The sequence below is a fragment of the Hydra viridissima genome, unplaced genomic scaffold (genome assembly GCF_058129835.1).
Source record: "Hydra viridissima isolate aposymbiotic clone 2 unplaced genomic scaffold, HvirCarnegie_v1 scaffold_16, whole genome shotgun sequence".
NCBI lineage: Eukaryota > Metazoa > Cnidaria > Hydrozoa > Anthoathecata > Hydridae > Hydra > Hydra viridissima.
The window spans coordinates 7,062,981-7,084,632 of NW_028324315.1; the positions used below are offsets into that span (position 1 = coordinate 7,062,981).

General features: G+C 30.6%; 1 protein-coding gene and 1 pseudogene across 1 annotated transcript; one reads left to right on the plus strand and one right to left on the minus strand.

The window, feature by feature from the left end:
* The first annotated feature begins 1,484 nt into the window (after positions 1–1,484).
* On the plus strand, positions 1,485–4,226 carry LOC149877811 (uncharacterized). The gene is made up of 3 exons (XM_090074359.1): positions 1,485–1,640; positions 1,939–3,946; positions 4,031–4,226. Exons 2-3 carry the CDS (start codon positions 2,678–2,680, stop codon positions 4,151–4,153), a joined length of 1,392 nt encoding a protein of 463 aa, XP_089930485.1. The 5' UTR covers positions 1,485–1,640; positions 1,939–2,677; the 3' UTR covers positions 4,154–4,226.
* A 14,819-nt stretch (positions 4,227–19,045) lies between these two features.
* On the minus strand, positions 19,046–20,077 carry LOC149877812 (uncharacterized; annotated as a pseudogene).
* Positions 20,078–21,652: the final 1,575 nt, after the last annotated feature.

The following is a 21,652-nucleotide window of genomic DNA, read 5'->3' on the forward strand; positions in this document are numbered from 1 at the left end:
ATTACATTAAATCACCTGCAATATCTGACCTGGCAAAACATAAAATCTTTTCTCTTACCCATTGTTTATTTTATCTTCTAATATCACTAAGTTAGTATAAACCAAACCTACCAGCAAATACTTCAATTATCCCACCTCGTTCATTTGAAGAGAGTTGTCTTTCATCTCAAACAATTATTAGATTGCAGTTATTACTTTTAGCTACTTTGAGCAATTCCAAATTATCATTATGACAAACCCTTTCTCCTTCATGTACTACTGTTAGAGTACTATTAGGTAATTTTGCTTTACCGTTATAAAGCTTGAATTAGAAGCCTAACTCTCTTGGTAACCTTTACTTTTAAGTTCTGATGCTGCTTCATGAGTAGGAGCAAGTCTTATAACATTTTGCCTGTTACTAGTTGCAATCCATTCAACTTACCAGTGCCTGCTCTCCCTTTTAATACTTAATACTTTTAATATATTTCCTGGTTGCTTAACAAAATATGTTGAAATGCTTCTTTTTGAGCTGCGTTAATTGCATTAATATTAGAGAGTTTATCGATTCATCTTTGATTTTAACAATGTTATTAGTAAAGTTACTGAAATTATTATTACCAAAATTTGTAAAACGGATTTGGTAAATATGGTATAAGCTATTTATCTTATCGGCTATTCTGAGTAACCTTAGTTCTTCTTCTTTAATATCTACGGTAGTGTAATAGCTAGTATCCTTACCATCTTCATGATATAACTTTAATAACCTATTTGAATTTAATACTTCCTGAATTAAGCTTTTTCTTATCTTCTCACCTTGAATTTCTTTAACTGCTTTTTCTATTTCTTCCTTAGTAAAAATAGCTTGATAACGGATAATTCGATCTAACACTCTATCCACATTTTTGATAATTTCAAGATATGCAAACTTTAACATTTCATTTTGCTGTGTTATCTCATTGATAATACTTCTCATTCTAGTAGAACCAACATATTTTTGTGGCATCATGCTTACTTAATCTACTCTGTTACTTCAGCCTAATTTAGCAAAATATTTATTTATTATATCTTTGGCTCTTTCATGAATCATTTGTGATTCCGGAATAATAAATACCTTGCCAATAACTTTAACAACTTTAGGATTTAAATCTGCAGCTTTACCTCCTAAAAACATACCAACTTCTGAAAATCTGTAGGTGGTAACAAGCACGTGGGCGTACCATTTGTTTTCTACCTTATGAGGCTTGTAGATTAGGGCATCCCGTACTTTTCAAAAAACATATTTTTTCATTATAAAATCTTGGCCCCAAGTATTTTTTTGCCTGAACATATATATATTTTAGTTCAGTTTAAAAAAAGTTGATTTTAAAAAGTCTTCATTTGCAAAAATTGGTCTTTTGTTGACCAAAAATATAACTTAATACAAAAAGAGATTTTTTTGCGGAAACAACCAAAAGCCCAAGAAACTTCTTGATAAAATATCAAACACAAAGGAATGTTTCGGGAATATAAATTATTTTGAATATTTGTTTTAAAGCATTTTTCAATATTTTATTTTACTTTTCAGTCGTATTGTCATATAGTCGTGATATAAAATATATAATAAGCAATGAGTGGTATAAAAACAAGAAAAAAAGCAAGCACAGTAATGTCCGACTTAATAGGTAATAAAATTGTTGTGAATATAATATTTTCTATATATTATTAATATTATTTTAGTAATATTACTAAAATAATATTTGTAATACAAAGATAATATTATATTCACGACAATTATATCATATGTTATTAATTTATTTTCTTACTATTATCATTAGTATTGAATCATGAATATATTTTCTTGTATAAAGTTTTATCATCAACAACATTATGAACAGTAACCATTTTATCAACAATAATAATAAGAGTAACAATAATAATTAATTAAAAACTATATATAGTATGATAATATTTTATCTCCAGGAAAAGGAAGAGACTTTATTCCATCTGAGCTACCAACTCTTGGTGCTGTTCTTCGTAAAGCTATACTGCTTAAAGAGTTGTCAGAAAAGAAGATATATCTTGGATGATTTGATTAGGGAGACAAGATTGGAAGTTGTTAATCAATGGAAAAAAGCAAATTCAGATTTTTCTTCTCCAGTAATATTTACAGATAAGTCCATTGACAGAAAGATCAAAAAAAGTTATTGTGATGTTCAGGATATTTGCCGAAAAAGATTAACCAAAAAGGAAAAAATTAACAACATAATGGATTCTATGTCACGACTGTTTGATATAACTAAATGTAAATGTGAAATTCTTTACTGTAATGAATCAAGTTGTCTGGGATGTGAGAGAAAAGTTCATATTAACTGTAAATGTGAAAAATCAGCAAGGATTCCCTTGATAGAGTTAGAATTTATTCAATCACAAAGAAACAAAAAGGGGGACAAAGCTCAAGTTATGATAGGATCAAAAGATTATAAAGAGGTTAAAAGGAAGCGAAAAGCAATAAAAGCGAGGATATTAAATTAAAGAGAAATTATATGAAGATACAAATACAACTATTGCTGCAATTAGGTATGAAGTTTCAAACACTGCTGCTGCTGCTGCTATTGCTTCAGGGTTTTTAAAAGATTTGGTGGAGGCTAAAATTGTCCCAGAATCAGCTATTTATTTGTTATTAGACAAAAACAAAGTGCATAGAGCCAAAGATAAAGTTATGTCAGAGTGTCAGAATATTGGAGAAAATAGATTTAAGTGTGAAGATATTTCTTGCATTCTTTTTGATGGAAGAAGTGACAAAACAAATGTATTGACATTTAATGATGAAACTAAAAAATTTTATCCTTCAGTTCAAAAGGAAAATCACTATACTTTAACTGATGAATATGGTAAATATCTTCATCATTTAACCAAAGAAGAAATACCCAAAAAATCAAAAATTAAACCTGCTGAACATATTGCAAATAAAATATTTCAGTGGTGTAATTTGCATGGGGTAAAAGATAGCTTAAAATTCATTGGTTGTGATAGCACGGCGACAAATACAGGTCATATTGGAGGTGTTATCCATTATTTAGAAACTAGATTAGAAAGAAAATTAGGATGGCTAATATGTTCTCTTCACACAAATGAACTTTGTATTCGACATTTAATAGAAGAGCTTGATGGTAAGACAACCTCAAAGACAGGATTTTCTGGACCCTTTGGGAAGTTGCTTACAAAGATTACTGAAATGGAAAGAAATTACAGTTTTAAGCCAATATCCATAGGTCCTGGTCTAATTGAACTTCCTGAAGAATTAGTAAAAGAGTTATCTTCAGATCAGAAATATGCCTATAAAATATGCCAGACAGTAATTAATGGAACTCTTACTGAAGATTTGGCTAACCAAAAACCAGGTACTTTAGTCCATTCAAGGTGGCTCAATACAGGTTCTTCCTTGCTTTTATTGTGGGTAAGCAAGCATGGGTTAGAGGGGGATGACCTAAAAAATCTAGAGTTAATTGTTAAGTTTCTTGTATCAGTTTACTTCCCTATGTGGTTCCAAATTAAAGTGAAGCATAGTTGGATAGAAGGGCCACGACACATCTTGAACCAACTCACCCTAATAAAACTTCAAGATGAACTTGTACAAATGATTATTGAAAAGTGTGTGAGATCTTCTGCATGGAATTCTCATTCCGAAATTTTATTGCAAACATTACTCTGCAGCGAAAATAAAATTGAAAGAGAATTTGCTGTTAATAAAATTCTGGAAATTAGAAAAAATTTGGAAATGGGAAATCTAGCTACCAGAACATACAAGCTTCCTTATTTAAACTTGGATGCAACCATATTAACAGAGCTTATAACATGGGAAGAGGCTTATGAACCCATCTTAACCTGTAAAATGAACATAAGTGAGCTAGAAATGATTGTGGATTGTCCTATGGTAGTTCCGTATTTCCCTGTTCACACACAAGGAGTTGAGAGGGCAGTTAAAGAGGTAAAGGGTTTTTCCTTATACTTAATAATATGTTAATCAATAGAAACTTTCAAAAAATCTTCTTAAAACGTGTTTTTTTTTAAGGTAACTGCAGCTTCTGAAACAGTGTTTGGTTTTGAGAGGCGCGATGGATTTATTCAAGCTAGAGCAGAAAATAGAGCAATAATTCCTCGTTTTAACAGCAAGCAGGACCTCATTTTAGTTTAACTTATATTTTTTACCATTTTTAGTATCTCTGATGTAATATATTAGAAAGATAGAGTTATAAGTTTCATTTCAACTTTAACTTGTGTTCATTTGTGTTTTTGCTTTTATGGTGTAAAACAAGCACTTAAGAAATTTTTTATAGGCAAAGGAGGAGGGGGGGCGTGTGCATTACTTCTAAATTTTAAAACTGTTCTCTATTTACTTTAATGAAAAAATGTTAAAACATAAAAACAAAAATTTTCACCGTCTATATGGGATGTTCTTAGACATATGTGATTTTTGGTCCCCCTCCCCAGTTCAATCAAATTTTGAAAAATTAAGGTCTGTTTTTGCAAATGATGCATTTATTCTGGTAAAAAAAATTTTGTATTTTCTTAATATGTGTACCTAATGGCAAAAAAATCCTTAGGGCCAACTTTTTTAACAAATATTGAAAAGTACGGGATGCCCTATTGTAGATATCTACCTGCAGTCTTAAACAATTTTTTTTACCCAAGCCATTTCTTCTATTATCTCATGAGTAATAGCATTTCTATCTTGTAAATCTAATTCCTGATCATCAAGTAAAGCAATAACAATATCTTTAAGTCGTTGGCTATTTTTTCTTTTCTCTGAACGCTCTACCTCATTCATTTACACACTAGAATCTTTAAATTTGTATATACATAACCAGGTAATAACACTGCATGATGAACATTATCTCCTTTTTTGGAGAAATCATAGGTAACATTAGTTTGCTGATCCCGAATAACGATTTTTGCATTACAAGCAGCTTTGCAGCAAGCATCTCCTCCTGAGCTTCTAGTTACTATCTCTATCCTTACAAATTGAATTACCATGTTTTTTTACTGATGATTATTTTAATTCTGCATTACATTACTATGAGAATTTCTAATCTTAGATTAAAATTTGAGCAAAAGAAGGCTCAATTAATTATGGAAGAAGCTAAAGTTAAAATTCTAGAAAGAAAAGCTCATACTCACTGCTTAATTGAATTGGGCGGTCTAGTTGCTATAGCCAAGCTTAAGGTTTACCAACTAACAGCTTATTTGTAGCTTTGACTTTTTGCAAAATGACATGACTGACTATCCTAGCATCCAAAATCAATGGACTCAACTCGACAAAACTATTTTTGATCAAGAAGAAAAAGATAAATGAAACTAATTCATCATATTGGGTATCAAACTCATTATATTCTTTACGTAAATATTCCTGCATTTCATTATTAAGACCAATGGCAGTATCATAAATAATAAATTGTAATACCATTTCCTTCTTATTTTGTTCTGATTCTGATCAAGCCGGACTAATAGCAAACATGCTGACTGTTACAACTACATCGCCTTTATTGGTAAATTTTATAGAATTATCTATTGATTGATGTAACGTTGCTTGTATTTTATAACTATCACTAATTACAGTGTAAGTTATATCATATTGAAAATTGCAAGAGAGATTTAATCCTTTAATCTGATCAATTAAAGCAAATTTAGTAGTAATTTTATTTGCTAATTGTTGTGGATTAAATATTTTTGAATACTGGAAATCCTGGATTAATACGTAAATTGTTGTTTAACTTTTAATAGTATTTCCTTATTAGAATCTATTATTCTAGCTAGATATTTCTTCTTTTGAGGATCATACTCCATTTCATAAAGTGCTGCTTCTAATGTAAAAATCTTATCACATGGTATTTTCAAAGCATTTTCTATATTTTGTAGTAAATTTCTTTTAATAATTTTATTTGTTTTAACTTATCTGTTGCTTCTTCTAATTTTAATTTAGATTTGATAATACCAGCATAATGCCTAATCAAATCAATTTTTCTAGCTTCTTGATTAGATATTGATTTATATAATGGCATTAATGTGACAGATGTTAGAGATAATTGGACTTGCCAATTATGTTCGGCAAAATTTTCAGTTTTATTGGTATCTTTTTGTTGATTTTCATTATTAATTACCGCAATATTCCTCTGCTGTTTTTGGTTATAAAAATAGAAGCCAGAGTTAAATAGATTTTGTAATTTTAACTTAACCTAGGAGCTTAATTCTGCCACTTTAAGCAGCTCACCTCAGAGATATCACTAGAATTCATGGAGGTACAGAGGAGGTTTAAGCTTTTTTGACAAGTTTAACAGATTTTTTTGATAATATACGCAAACAGCTGTATAAAAGAGACGCTCTTAAATTACCCTGTTCATCAGTTTAATTAGGTTAATTTTTAGCTATTACCTATAACTTTAAAAATAGTGTTAATGATTAAACTAAGAAAATGTCAAAAATTCCTTAAATTACAGTATTTTACTGGCATTGAAGTCTATTTTTTACTATAATTTTTAGTAGAAATATAGAAATTTTTAATAAACAGTTTTACGTCATTAAATAGTATAGATAACCCACAACCATTTTTACAGTAGGTTGGTGGTAAAAGAAAAATTGTCGATTAATTAGTTAAATTTATTCTTTCAGGATAAAATAATTATTATGAACCATTCCTTGGTGGTGGGGCTTTATTTTTTCAAATAAGAAATAAATTTAAACAAAATTTTTTTTCTGATATTAATTTAAATCTAGTTACTAGCTGCAATGCAATTAAAAAAGATCCAGAACAGGTAAGCAAATCGTTGATTTCTTACACAGAAAATCGTTCTAAAGAATATTATTATCAAGTAAGAAGTAACAGTGATAGTAATGCTCCAGCTAAAACTACTGCAAGTTTAATGATGGATACAACTGGATTGATAATGGATTCCACTTAATGTGATGTTGGATACCACTGGCTATTCGCTACATTAATAGTAGTTTAGCTGCGTAAGTTTTCCTTTGCAAAGATATTGTCATTTTCATTTGCAAAGGTATTGTCACTTGGTTTAAAAAAATAGTGTTGGTAGATAAAACCTCAGCTCAAGACAAACTTATAGTTTGGTTCAACGTCTTAAACGAAGCTGTCGCCACCCTGGTTGACTAAGAGAAAATGATCGGTCTTACACCTAAAAGCAAAATTCATTTAAAATCGTCAATGACGACTAGATAAATAACCGAAAAGAAGCTGAAACAGCTGAAGTCATTGGCAGAGCCAACAAAACCTGACAGTTAAAAGGAAGCAAGTCCTAAAAAAACAATTAAAGACAACCCTGAAATAGCATCCAAAATTAAAAAATTGAAAGCTTAAACAGCAGGTAAGAGACCGAACTTGGAGTCGCAATGAGAGGGTTTGCGAGAGGCCACCCTATCAAATGTAATGCCTAGATCTGCGACTGATAGTCAGTGCGCTCCCTGGATAATCTGAAAAACTACTTGGATGCAAACTATCGGATTTTACCTGCTTTTGTAATAGATCAGTAACATGCTATCGGCTTTTATCCGCTTACGACATATTTAAACTGTCTCAGTTAAGCTTCAAAATATACAAAACGATTTCAGAAAACATTGGGATGATCATTTTAAAATGCCATCTTTCAAGTTTTCCTGAGAACTAGCAGACTAAATTGGAAATAATTATGTTTTTTTACTGTCCCAAGATGATAAAGCACGTAAACTTCTCGGACTACCCATTTCAAAAAAGGTAAACAGCCATTTTAATTGATTGAAATATAAAGTATTGCTACGTGAACATAACTTCCAAATAGCTATTATTCGTATTTTCAAATAAATCAGGCAGGGCTGCTTATAACCAAGTTGAAAGTCGAATAGCTCCATTATTAAAGGATACTGCTGGTATGATGCTGCCAATTGACGCCTTTTTAAAGCATCTAGACGCATCAAATACTTTCGTTAATTAAAAACTTGAAATCAAAAACTTTGAAGCTGCTAGCAATATCTTAAATGAAATCTGGTCCGAGTCGATTTATATTCGGTTGTTGCCTACTACACAAGTCCACTTGAAAAATAAAACCAGAAAGTTTTATTCCAAAAATCAAAAGAGAGGAAAGTAAAAACATATTTGACAATTCTAGAAATACTGCAAATAGTGTAGATACTAGTGTTCATTTAGTTTGTACAATTTTGATGAATGAAACGTTGGTGGTGCAACTTTAAAAATGGAAGTAGATTTAAAGAAACCACAAACATCAAAACTGGAAATTTTTGCCTCTTTCAAAGTTTATGCTTATAAATCATAGAACGTTATTAAAAAAAAACACTGTAAATTATTATTTTTTGTTGCAACAACGGAGCAGTTCATCCAAAAAAAAGCCGAGTAAGTTATACTCGGGTAAAAGTACCAATATAATTCATTAAAATTCTATTACTATATATTCCAAGGCATAAAAAGCTTAATTTTAAAAATATACAAAGGTAACGAGTTCAATAAATTATTAAAGGTAAAAAATTTTTTCAACGAATCCCTTCTTTCTTAAAGTCAATTAATCTATCTATTTATTATATATAAATAGCATTAGATGTGTCGGCAACATTTATTTAGTTGGTGAATAATATCAGAGATAAAAAGATATGCTCATGGAGGCATCCATCTCTAATGTTCTTCGTTCAATCTTATAAAAAAATGTCCTTTCTTCAATCTTATAAAGAAATGTCCTTCGTTCAATCTTACAAAAAAAGACTAATAAAATAATAAAAATACTTTATAAATAAAATATAAATAACTTTATAAATAAAAAACAACTTTATAAATAAAAAGTAACTTTATAAGTAAAAAATAAAACATTAAAAATAAAAACTTTAAAAATAAAATAAAATACTTATTAAATAAAATATAAAAGACTTTAAAAATAATATTAAGACATCAATATAAAAATTAGCCAAAGTTGAATTCTATCTCTACGTACGAGTTTTTTTTTTTTTATTTACTTTAACACTTTCATGCGCTGGGTTGTTTTATAACAACAAATTAAACTAAGCTTCCCCAATTCAAACCGTGCATTCTAACCGATTGAAAACAATATTATTTTATAAAGGAGAGTTAAAAAAGGTTGTAGAAAAAGTCTACTTTAACATTTCATAATATCACTGACATTTTATAGATGATTCTTTATGTATTATGTTAGTTATGGGAAAATAATTGGAGCATGAAAGGGTTAAATATCTTTAACTAATGTTTCAACAACGAAGAAACGTGCACTTCAAACTCCTGTTTGTTATTGCAGAACTTTTTTGGTAAATTTGGTAAATAAAAAACTTATTTTTTCAAAATAATTGCAAATGATAAACTGATTAAAATTTGCAAGTTATTTTTTAATACTATTATGCTCTAATGTTAGATGACTCATTTGTTTATCATTTTGTTTTTAAGTTTTCATATTATATTACTTAACAAGTTTAAGAAAATCTAGGAAATCTAAAAACCTTACTTTAAGCCATCAAGAAGCCGCTTAAAATTTATAAGGGTGTAAATAAATGCGTCATTCTTTTTTTTTTTTTTTTTTTTTCAGTTTTACATTTAGTTAGTCGTAATACAATAAAGTCCGTAATATATGCTCTTGTAATACAACAAAATCCATGACACATGTTCTCGTAATACATCAAAAAAGAGGTATATGCTTTCTTGGTGCAATAAAATCCGTGATATATAGACTAATTTAAATAAAAACTTGGTATCTGATAGAAGATCTAATGATCTTGTCGCCAGAACCATAAAAAGTTATAATAGAATACAACTTAAGCCATTAATAAATATAGACAAATAAAAATGACAAAATACAAAAAACACAAGAGCGTGTTTATACAAATTTCTTATTTTTAAAAGTATTTCAACATATTGTCATTAAAGAGAATAAATTTTTTAAATTTCTCTTTAAAGACTGGGAAGGTAATTGATAAATCAAAATTAGGTAAAACAATTTTGTTCAAGAGATTGGGTGCACGATAAGCTGTACAGAACTGATTGAATTTTGTTCGACAAAAGGGTTCAAAGAGTGAGTTATCATTTCGTAGTGTATGCTCATCTTTTGTTTTTAAGGTAATAAAATCTTTAAAAACGTGTAAGGACGGATTGATTTTACATTGAAACATAAAGCATAATATTTTATATACATTCACTTCATAAATGTTAAGTACTTTTATATTTTTGAATAAAAACTTTTAATGCGTAAGTTGATTTTCAAATCAAACTAAGCGTATTTATGTGTTTCTGTCGATGGTAAAGAGTACGCAAATTAATTTTGCTTGTACTTCCCCAAGCAATATTTGCATAGTTAATGTAACTATGTATAAATGAATAATAGAGTTGGATTAAAATGGTTTTTTTAAAACAATTTCTTGACTTATAGAGGACTCCTATATTTTTAGAAACCTTTGTACAAATGTAGTCAATATGTGGTTTCCATGTAACATTCTCATCAAGATAAAAATGCAAAGAAAACTAGTAAAAGTTTCCTTTTTTTAGAAAACTAGTAAAAGTTTCCTTTTTTACTTCTAGTTCATCAATAAGAACTTTTGGTTGTTGGTAAAAAACGTTTTTTAGATATCGGCTGAAATAGAATGTATTTTGTTTTATCAAGGTTTAAGGTCAATTTGTTTTATTTAAACCACTCAAATACGCATTTTAGTTCTTTGTTCATATCAGAAAACAGCTCATTAATATTACTGCTTGATAAGAACAAATTTGTATCATCAGCAAACAAAATACTCCGAAGATTAGCTGCTTTGCTTAAATCATTAACATAAATTAAAAATATAAGAGGACTTAGAATAGAGCCTTGTGGAACACCGCAGGTTTTTTCAGTATAGTCACTTTGAAGGCCATCATTATTGGTAAGAAATTGCTTTCTACTTAAAAAATAACTATGAAACCATTTTAGCATGTTGTTTTGATTGTTTTAGTATTCGAGATTTTTAAGCAATATTTTATGGTCAAGGGTATCGAAAGATCACTAAAGTCTCCTAGGTTATATTGTTTTTTTTTTGAAAGATTCTGAGATTTCCCTAACAAATTGAATAATTGCGTGCTCAGTTGAAATATTTTTTTTAAAGCCAAACTGTTTTGAATAAATTATATTATTTTGGTCAAAATATTTAAATATTCTATTATATAATATTCTTTCCAATAATTTTAAAAAAAGTTGAAAGAACCGAAATTGGGCGATAGTTGTTGATATTTGTTTTATCGCCATGTTTGTAAATTGGTATGACTTTGGCAATTTACAATTGATCCGGGAAAACTCCTTCTTTTATAGATGCATTAAACACTTCATAAAGAATATCTTTCAGACTTTCATAACATTCTGCAACTATGTTACCACTTACTTCATCAGCACCAATAGCTTTATTTCTTTTTAAAGATTTAAAGGCTATATTGAGCTCGTCGTGGGATAATTCAGAAGAATACTCATTGTTATAATGAGATTTATTTATAGGACACAATTTGTCTTCAATGGAATTTTCGGTCATAGGAATTGTTTTAGAGAGATTGATTGAAATTTCAGTAAAAAAATTTATAAATATGTTTGCAATTTTTCTCGGTTCACAAATACTTACATCTTCAAATTTTATAGTATGTGGTAAAGAACTTAAGTGATTTTTTGATTTTCCTATTATCTCTTTTATTATTTGCCAGGTGCGCGTTGAGTTGTTTTTAAACTTATTGATCATATTAGTATAATAATTTTTTTTTTTAGATTTTTGCGAATTTTTTCAAATAAATTTTTATAATAATCACATTTTAATATTTAATCAAATTTTAATATTTAATCACAACCTGACGTTATCAAGTAAAATGTTAAATTTGATTATATGGTTGCACCCGACAAAAAAAAAAATCTTAAATGCGCTAATAGACTTTATAGCTCAAAGTGTCGTTAACGATGTTCGCTTGTTTTAGTCGTGTTAGGAGCGACGCCGGAAGTTTATAAGTAACGTCGGATTTTCTAATCGTCCTACAAATCATAAGTTGTAGAAGTGGGTAATAACAATTATGGAAGTGTACTAGACTAAACATTACTGAAAAACCTGTACTTAGAGATCATTTTGTTTATTTTTAAAGATATTCTCCTTTTTCAGAAAAGACAAAGTCCGTCACAACTCTTAATGTCGTAAAAAACTAACACCTTAATTTTTAACAACCTGGAAATGTTTATTTTAATCAATTATTTCCAAAAAAAAGTTATGCTCATAAGTAATGTTTAGTAGTGTAACTGAAGACTGATTAGAGTCAGACATGCCCTAAATCACCCGAGTACAACTTGCAGAACAGTTAGGGAATATATCCCAAGCGTGTAAAGTCATGGACTATAGTAGAGATACATTATGGCTACAAAGAACTCTAGGTCCAAGTACAAGAAGAAGCCCCGTTTGAAATGAATCGTAAAAAACCTTGCCTTAAAAATAGTGTACCAGCTAATGTGGAAGACGCTGTAATTAGCACGAGTAAAAGAGAAGTGCCGGGTCTGGCTCATTTTTATTTTTTCAAATATTTTATTTGTTGCGCTGATGTTACTTACCTTTTTTTATAATTAGGAGCCAAAGGGTAATTGTTGTGCTCGTCATGAAAACTTTCAGTGTAATCCAAATCGACTTCTAATATGCACGGCAAAGATTTCCAATGGGAGAGCTAGTCTTCGCTCATCCATTCAAACCCGTGTGTGGGAAGAGGTTTGCACATGGCCCATCCGTACAAGTTATTAGCGTCCATGTATTTGATGAACGACCCAGCAAGCACATAACGTTGAAACAACGTTGAAACAACGTTGTAACAACGTTGATCAACGTCGATCAACGTTATTTCAACGTTTTTTCAACGTTGTGTGCTAGCAGGGGACGACTCTTTGCTTGGGTCAAACGAATCTCCCATGTATTTATTGTTTGAAGTTCCAAGCCGGTTCGATATCATGCTGATTCCTCCTCGGATCCCTTTCTTGATCATGCCATGTCGTAATCGCTCAGAAGCTCCAAATTTATTTTTGTCATTTTAAGCGCGGCGTCCCGTGCCAATTCGGGAGATGTGTAATACCAGGCGGGGTCGAGCTTGTAATAGTTCATTCAGACGTCTCTAAAATTCTCAAAGACATCCGCCAGCATCAGCACGTCAGAGACGTTGTATAGGTTGTGGTAATCTCTGAACGTTTTGCAGTGAAACTCGTCCCAAACTGTTTCGGCGTGTGAGTAATTTTCATCGCTTATTCCCTCGTCGTTGAGTTTGGAGAAGAGCGACTCTTTAGGCGGCAATTGTGTTTCAGAAAACTTTTCGATCGAGTCCATCCAATCGTAAGGGTAAACACCTTTTATGAGCAGCTGATCAAACTGCTTTTCGGAATAATATTTGGCGATGTTTTTGCATTGATCTTTGGTCAGATTTTTGGATAAATTGTTCAAACCGGAAGTCATGAATCTGAAGCTGTCGATAAATCTTAATTCTCATTTTACTTCAATGACCTTTCCCTCTTTTTCAAACTCTCTTACTTTAATTTCTTTTGAAAAGCTGATGTACTTTTCCTCGTTGTTGGGGATGCAGTTTAATTTTCCACTTAAAAGCTTCTTGATGAACAAGTGGCTGTCGTAACCGGATAAACTGTGAAACACGACAGGAAAGAATTTGGGAATTTGATATTTTGTGTTGCAACTGCTGTGAGCAGCTCCTCTGTACTTTCCCATGATGTGGCAGTGGTCTCGCACTGTGTCACTTCCGAGACTTTCTTCGCAAATGTGGCACACGGTGGGATTACTAAAAATCTTTTTATCGTTATGGGTCATGACCATATCTTTTTTAAATCTAATCATCTTATAAATCTCTGTAATGTAATTTTCGAGCATTTCCACAAATATTTTGGCGACGTCGTCAGTTTCGCTTGATGCCGTAAACGTGACCGGATTACCTTCATAAATGGTTTCGTCAAAGCATTTGATAAAGTAACAAAACAAACTCGGAGTGTGCTTTTGGTACTGCTTGAAGTAAGACTGGTTTTTATCGCACTTATCAATCATTATTGCTCTGTTACTTAATAAATCCACCTTATATTTCTAAAAGTATTTTTCTAATTTGAAGTTTTATTTCACACTCATAATGCTTGAAACAACCAATTCAACTAAACTTAATACGGCTTGATCGGAAAAGGGAGATGGTAAGAGAGAGCACGAACTGGGGAAAAATAAGCCCGTATTTAATAACTGTTAAAAAAAACTCATAAATCTTTAAGCAACAAAAGAAAACTGCATGTCATCGCGCCATTATAGTTTTATAATTAGCACGATCTTGCCGTATACTGTATTGGACAAAACATTCGCAACCAAATAATGCTAATTTAGTTTCTTTATATAAAAGTGCTGCATTTTTTCAATTTAGAGAAATAATAATGTAACTGTTTAGAGACAAAGTTCTTCAAGTTTTATTCATCACAAAGCTCATTATTTGTACACGAAAATTAATAAATTAATCAAAAGTATTAAAAAAAGCTGATTTCCTTCTGGACAAAACGAGTGCAACTCGACAAAATGTTGACCAAGCTGTATTTCGCTATCAAATTTCGTGGCGAATCCTTTGTTGTCGATCACAGCCTTGCATCATCGAGGCATAGATTCGATCAGGTGATCAATGAAACTTTGTGGAATCGCTGCCCAGGCGAACACCTTCACGATTATTTCTGCGGTTGACGATCTCCCACAGGTTCTCGATAGGGTTGAGATCCGGGGATTGAGGCGGCCAATCCATCACCGATAGGTGGTTGTCTTGAAACCACTGCTTGACTACTTTTGCAGTGTGTTTCGGATCGTTGTCTTGCTGAAAAACCCATTTTATTGGAATATTCCATTCAGCATGAGGTAACATACCATCTTTCAGGATATTTTTATACATGAAACGGTCCATTACTCCATCGTTTCGATGTATTGGACCTAGACCGTTAGCATAAAAACACTCCAGACCATTACATTGCCTCCACCATGCTTCACGGTCTTATGGCAGTAACTTAAATCGAGACGTTTTCCGCCCGGTCGACGTACACGGCAAATGCCATCGCTCCCTATGAAGTTGAACTTCGATTCATCACTGAACAGGACAGTTCGCCATTTCTGCACATTCCAGTCAATATGAGATGTAGCAAACAGGAGTCTTTTCTTCTAGTTTTTTAGTGAAATCAGCGGTTTCTTTGCAGGGCGTCGAGAAAACAATCCGGCTTCAACAGCACGTCGTCTGATTGTTCGGTCCGATACAGGCAGCTCTAACTGCTTTTGTATCTCAACTGATGATATCCAAGGATCCTACTTGAAGGATCTGACGATCATAGAATCCTCTCTAGAAGTGGTGGAACGTGGTCTTCCACCTTTGTTATCTGCTGCCAACTTCCCCGTAGAACGATATTTGAAACATAGCCATGATACGATCCATTTCTTCACGCGATATTTATCACAAATACTATTTTGTGACATTCCACTTACGTAATCGCCAATAATTTTCTTTCTTAGTTCCAATCGAAAACTGTCGGAAGCCATTTTTGCACTTGAAGTCATAAAAATATTAAAAATAAATAATCACGCTTCTCAAGGCTTACCGTGTTACAATTACCTTGTGATGATACAATAATGCTCTGTGGAACACAACGTCTTGGTTGGATGTGGACTGTATTGATGTAATGAAACACTTGTTGTATTTCACTTCTTGTATTGATGTTCTTTGATAAAACACTGTGATAAAACTTACTTCGATAAACTGTCTTGATAATACTGACTGATTGACTTCCATTACTGACTGAATTACATGTCTCTTAAGTAGTAAAATGAACCTGTGTGAACCTGTTCTGGAAGATTCTAGATGCTTTTTTTCGATGCTTCTGGATGCGTCTGGATGCTTCTGAAAGATTCTGGATATTTCTGGATGCTACTGGATGCTACTGGATGCTTCTTCTGGAAACTTCTGCATGCTTCTGGAAACTTCTGGAAACTTCTGGAAACTTCTGGAAACTTCTGGAAACTTCTGGAAACTTCTGGAAACTTCTGGAAACTTCTGGAAACTTCTGGAAACTTCTGGAAACTTCTGGAAACTTCTGGAAACTTCTGGAAACTTCTGGAAACTTCTGGAAACTTTTGGAAACTTCTGGAAACTTCTGGAAACTTCTGGAAACTTCTGGAAACTTCTGGAAACTTCTGGAAACTTCTGGAAACTTCTGGAAACTTCTAGAAACTTCTGGAAACTTCTGGAAACTTCTGGATACTTCCTTTAATTATTAAAAAACTTCCGTGAAGTTGACACGGACCAGACTTAAGAAAATAAAACAAACCAAAAAAGTTGCACTTGTTTTGTCCGCTGCAAAATGGCACTTGTCAACGAAATTCTGCCTGTATGCTGTCACCTGTCAGCTGATTGCTCATGTCATGGCATGCTATGACTCCAGACTCTTGAACTGTTTGCTGTGGTAGTATAGTTCGTTTCGTTTTTAAGACAGGTAAAATTAGGAACACTTTTTAGGATTGTTCGATGTTGGTTGCAAATGTTTTGTCCAATACTGTATATATATAGACACACACACACAAGCACAAACACAGATAATATATGAACCTTTTCTCTATAAGAGGTGTTATTTTGTGTTACATATATTTTTAAATTGTATACAGTTCAGCCAGTTGAGTCCATTATCCTTGAAATGTAATAAATAAATCAGAGTCTTTCAAATAAGCTGGATATGTAATTCAGCTGATAAAAAAAATAAATTTATACTTCTCAAGTAAATCTCTGAAGTTCAAAAAAGTATCTCATGTGTATGGTTGTTTAAGTTGTATGTTAAGCAGTATTTTAATAAAAGTATATATATATATATATATATATATATATATATATATATATATATATATATACGTTTAACTTTAGAAAAATAGGTTCAAATGGAGTTTACTAAAAATTTAAATGCAATCTTTACTTTTATTATATATATATATATATATATATATATATATATATATATATATATATATATATATATATATATATATATATATATATATATATAAATGAACCTGCAAGAGTGGTCAAAATAACGTTTGCAGTGAACGTCAATACAACGTTCGCTATCTTTTAATTGAACTTTCAAGAACTGTAAATCGGAGTTCTTGAACGTTCAATTAACAGATAGCGAACGTTGTATCAAGTAATCAAAAGTTGGTTCACGTAACGTTGCAACATTAAAAAAACCTAAACGAGCGATAGGACAACGTGTCTTGAATGTTAATTGTTAGCTGGATTCCCAACGAACACACAGGGCTTTTATCATGTGCCAAAAATAACTTACGATAATAAAATGGAAATGTTGCTTCCTTCAAGTAAAAAATAACTATTTGGAACCTTAAACAGTTTACAGGGGCCAATGCTATAAACATAAAAAACGAAGATTTTTCCGTAAAACACGAAGTTTTTACCGTAAAAAGCGAAGAAAACAAAAGTCCATTGCTATAAACATTGAAAAAATTCCGTCTTTAAGATAAAAACTTCGCTATTAAATCCAATGCTATAAACGAACCAGGAAATCGCCTTTTCAGATAAAATATGCGTTTTTTCGAAAAAAAACTTTAGGTAAACTTTTGATCTCAATTTTAGATAATTTCTTCGTGATTTTTAGCGGCTATTGTTGGAACAATGTTAGCGCTTAAAAATCATTGAACATTCTTTGTTTGTGCTTTTATGTAGATATTTCACAGATAAAACTGAAAAGGATTTTGGTAACTCGATAATAAACTATTTACTTAAAATCTGGATTTTTATTGATTACTCAGTTCCTTGTTGTGTTTCGTAAACAATGCATGCATGTATTTAATATTCCATGCTTATTTATGAAGGTTTTCGATAGTAATTTTGGTTAAACAAATTTTTTCATAATGTTTGACTAAAGAAAATTATAAATAGTCCACAAATATGCCATATAATACACAAATACACAACAAAATAAAATATGCCATATAATACACAAATATACAACAAAATAAAATGCTGTCTAAAGAACTTAAAATGTTACAAGCAATAAAGATCAGAGAAAACAAAGAGGTTCTTCTTGGGAAGCTTAATATGTTTTAATTAGCAAAACTATTTAAATAAAAAATATGTATAGTGACATTACATTATATATATATATATATATATATATATATATATATATATATATATATATATATATATATATATATATATATATATATATATATATATATATATATATATATATATATATATATATATATATATGTATCTATGTATTTACAAGTGTTATAGTATAAGTATGTAATATATAGTATATATTAGCATAGTACAAGTATGTTATCAATCAATCGTATATTTCTAAATAAAGATTTTACATTCAAGTTTATATACAAATAGTTATGAACTAATGTGAAGTAAACTGCTAATAGTGCTAATGATATATAACAAGGGTAATAATAATGGCAACTTAATCATTATACTTAAAAATAGTAGCAACAACAGAGATATATTACAATATATAAAATCAACAATGATAACATGATGTAATGTATAGTATATATCAGTTTTATATATATGTTCTATATATATATATATATATATGTATATATATATATATATATATATATATATATATATATATATATATATATATATAATATAGGTTAGCTTTTTTAGGTATGATTCTAATTATAAAAAAATAAATTTTTAAATAATATTTAGTAGAATATTTAGACAGCACAGCCTACTTAATAGCTAATAAAATTTGTTAAGTAGGCCTACTTAATAAAAATTTTAAAAAAATTGTTATCAATAACGCATTACGGATAAAAAAAGTACGTGAATTTAAGTGACGTAAACGTTTTATGATTTATAGCAATGGCCGAAAAATAAACAAACAGCGATAAATTCGAGTTTACGCATTTTTTTACGTGAAAAGAATTTACTTAAAAAATTGCGTTTTTACAAAAGATTTTTTTTCTCAAAAAAAACTTTGAATTGTTTATAGCATTGGCCCCAGGATGAGTTTTTAAATTCTTTTCACTTCACTTTTTTCAAACAATAAGCTAGAATTTTTTTAGTAGCCAATGTTGATGGATGATCGATTCCTAAAATATCAGTTAGTAAATTTTCAACTTGATAATAACTTTCTAAAGCTTCATTATATTTTGCCATACTATCCAAACAAACAGTTATATTATGTTTTAAAACAAATGTTGATTGGTAATTGATTCCTAAAATGTCAATTAGTATTTTTTCAACTTGATAATAAGCTTCTAAAGCTTCATCATAATTTTCCATATGCGACAAACAGACTGCTTTATTATGTTTTTAAGCAATGTTGATGAATGACTGATTCCTAAAGTTTCAGTTTGTATTTTTTCAACTATATAATAAGCTTCTAAAGCTTCATCATATCTTTCCATATGCAACAAAGAGACTGCTCTATTATGTTTTGTAACCAATGTTGATGGATGTTTGATTCCTAAAATGTCAGTTTGAAATTTTTCAACATGAAAGTGAATATCTAAAGCTTCATTATATTTTCCTATTCTTTCCAAACAGCCTGCTAGTTTAGTTTTCGTAGCCAATAATAATGGGTGATTCGTTCCTAAAATATCAGTTTGTAATTTCTCAACTTGATAATAAGTTTCAAAGGCCTCATTATACTTTCCCATACTATTCAAACAGACTGCTAGATTATGCATTGTTACCAATGTTGATAGATGATTCATTTCTAAAATGTCAGCTTGTACTTTTTGAACTTGATAATCAGATTCTAAAGCTTCATCATACTTTCCCATATCAGTTAAACACATTGCTATTTCATGTTTAGTATTTAAAGTTACTTCATCCTTAGCTCCAATTGATTTTGTGTTGTAAATTCGAATCGAAGTAAGTTTATTTAGTGTTTCTTTAAATAAAACTTTAGTTGATAAGACACCTATGATTTTCCTACTCTCTTCATTGAACGCTTCGCACATTTTTGGTTTGTTAGTATTAAACATGCGGAGAAAATGCAAATAGAAATCCTTTCCATCATCAACGTGTTCATTTACGTCTTTTAACTGTAGTTTCAAAAATTCGACGAAACTTTTGTTGCATATTTCTGTAATTTTTTTACGTTTTTGATAACTTTTACACCCTAATTGTGTCGTTTCGTTAATCGCAAACCTCTCGCTACCATTTTCGAAACAATCTAGCAACGAGAAACTATTAAGTAATAACACTAAGCGGTTTATCAAATACTCTTCGTTTATGTTTAGGCATTTTGAAATGTCGCGAACAAATTGTTTTGTAATGTATTAACCATCGCAATACGATAAATGGTTTAAAAGTTCTATTGATTTTTCATGACAGTTTTCTATTTTATCCAACACTAATTTGACTGATGTAACTGCAGACTTTGTCTCAGTTTCGGTGAGGATACCTTCCTCGAGTATTTCAACGGCATTGGATTTAAAAAGGTTCAAATAGTTCTTCAAAGAAACGTTGTTGTTATGTAAAGAATCACTTGATTCAAGGCGAGTGGATGATATTGAAGCAATTCTGTTATTTTTTTTACTCGTTGTTCATCGTTTGTTTTAATGTTCTTTTTCATGAAATTAAACGCATTTTGATTCGAGAATGGATTAATTTGAATTTGATGAGCATTGGTAGACCATGTTTTCCATTGCGAAGTTACTAAAGTAAATGCGTTTGCTTTAATAGGCACGTACTTTTCAAAATTCTCGGCACTTTCATGATCAACGTTGTCAAAAATGTATAACGTTTTTTCATTTTCCAAGTAGTTACGAATTTTCGAAGAAAGTACGTCGATGTTAAACGCAACGCCATAAGAGTCTTTTGCGGTAAAGCCTACTATGTGGCAAAGATCATCAGATAATCAGTAAACATAAAATTTTGATGATAATCAGAAAACATTTCCGCATTCAAAAAAATGAAAACGACAGTTTTTTTTTAGTGGGGACCTGGGGAGAAATCAAATATTTAAAGGGAGTGCCCAGGAAATTCGTTGTTCAAGATAGGCAACGAAGAGGCATGGGGCATACTCAAATTTCTAGTATGTTGGTACAGGTGTCGAATGAGAATAACTTGCAAACAATTAGGGTAATTGGAGCTAAAGCAACCCCTTCCCGACCCCTAACTTTCCTCTCCCTAGAACTACTTCTCCTTTAATTATAAACTTTTTTTTTTTGTTCTATAATAAACTAGATTAAAATTCATCAGCAGATTTTAAACTTCATCAAAAAATCTTTTTTCGTTTAAGATTTATAACCGTGCAAGGCTTAAAGTTACCTCCAATTACTCCCTAAATTAACTTTAAGGTGGCACACAACTGAAAATAAGTAAGTTTTTTGAAAAAAATAGAGGTAACCTAACAGAAAAATGTAAAAGTTCTATGCAATTGATGACATGGGAGTTTGTCAAAAACTATGATGGCATAGGAATTCGTCAAAATGTCAACAACTTGTATGCTATGAAAAAGGCAGTTTACATGCTATTTTATTTTATTTCACTAATTTTGAAAAATTGTAGTCAAGTAAAATTGACAAAACCGGAATTCAACGTATGAAGACAAAGACAATGGATAAAAGTAAAATTCAGATAATAAAACTTAGAGCAGTTAAAAAAGGTTTCATAGAT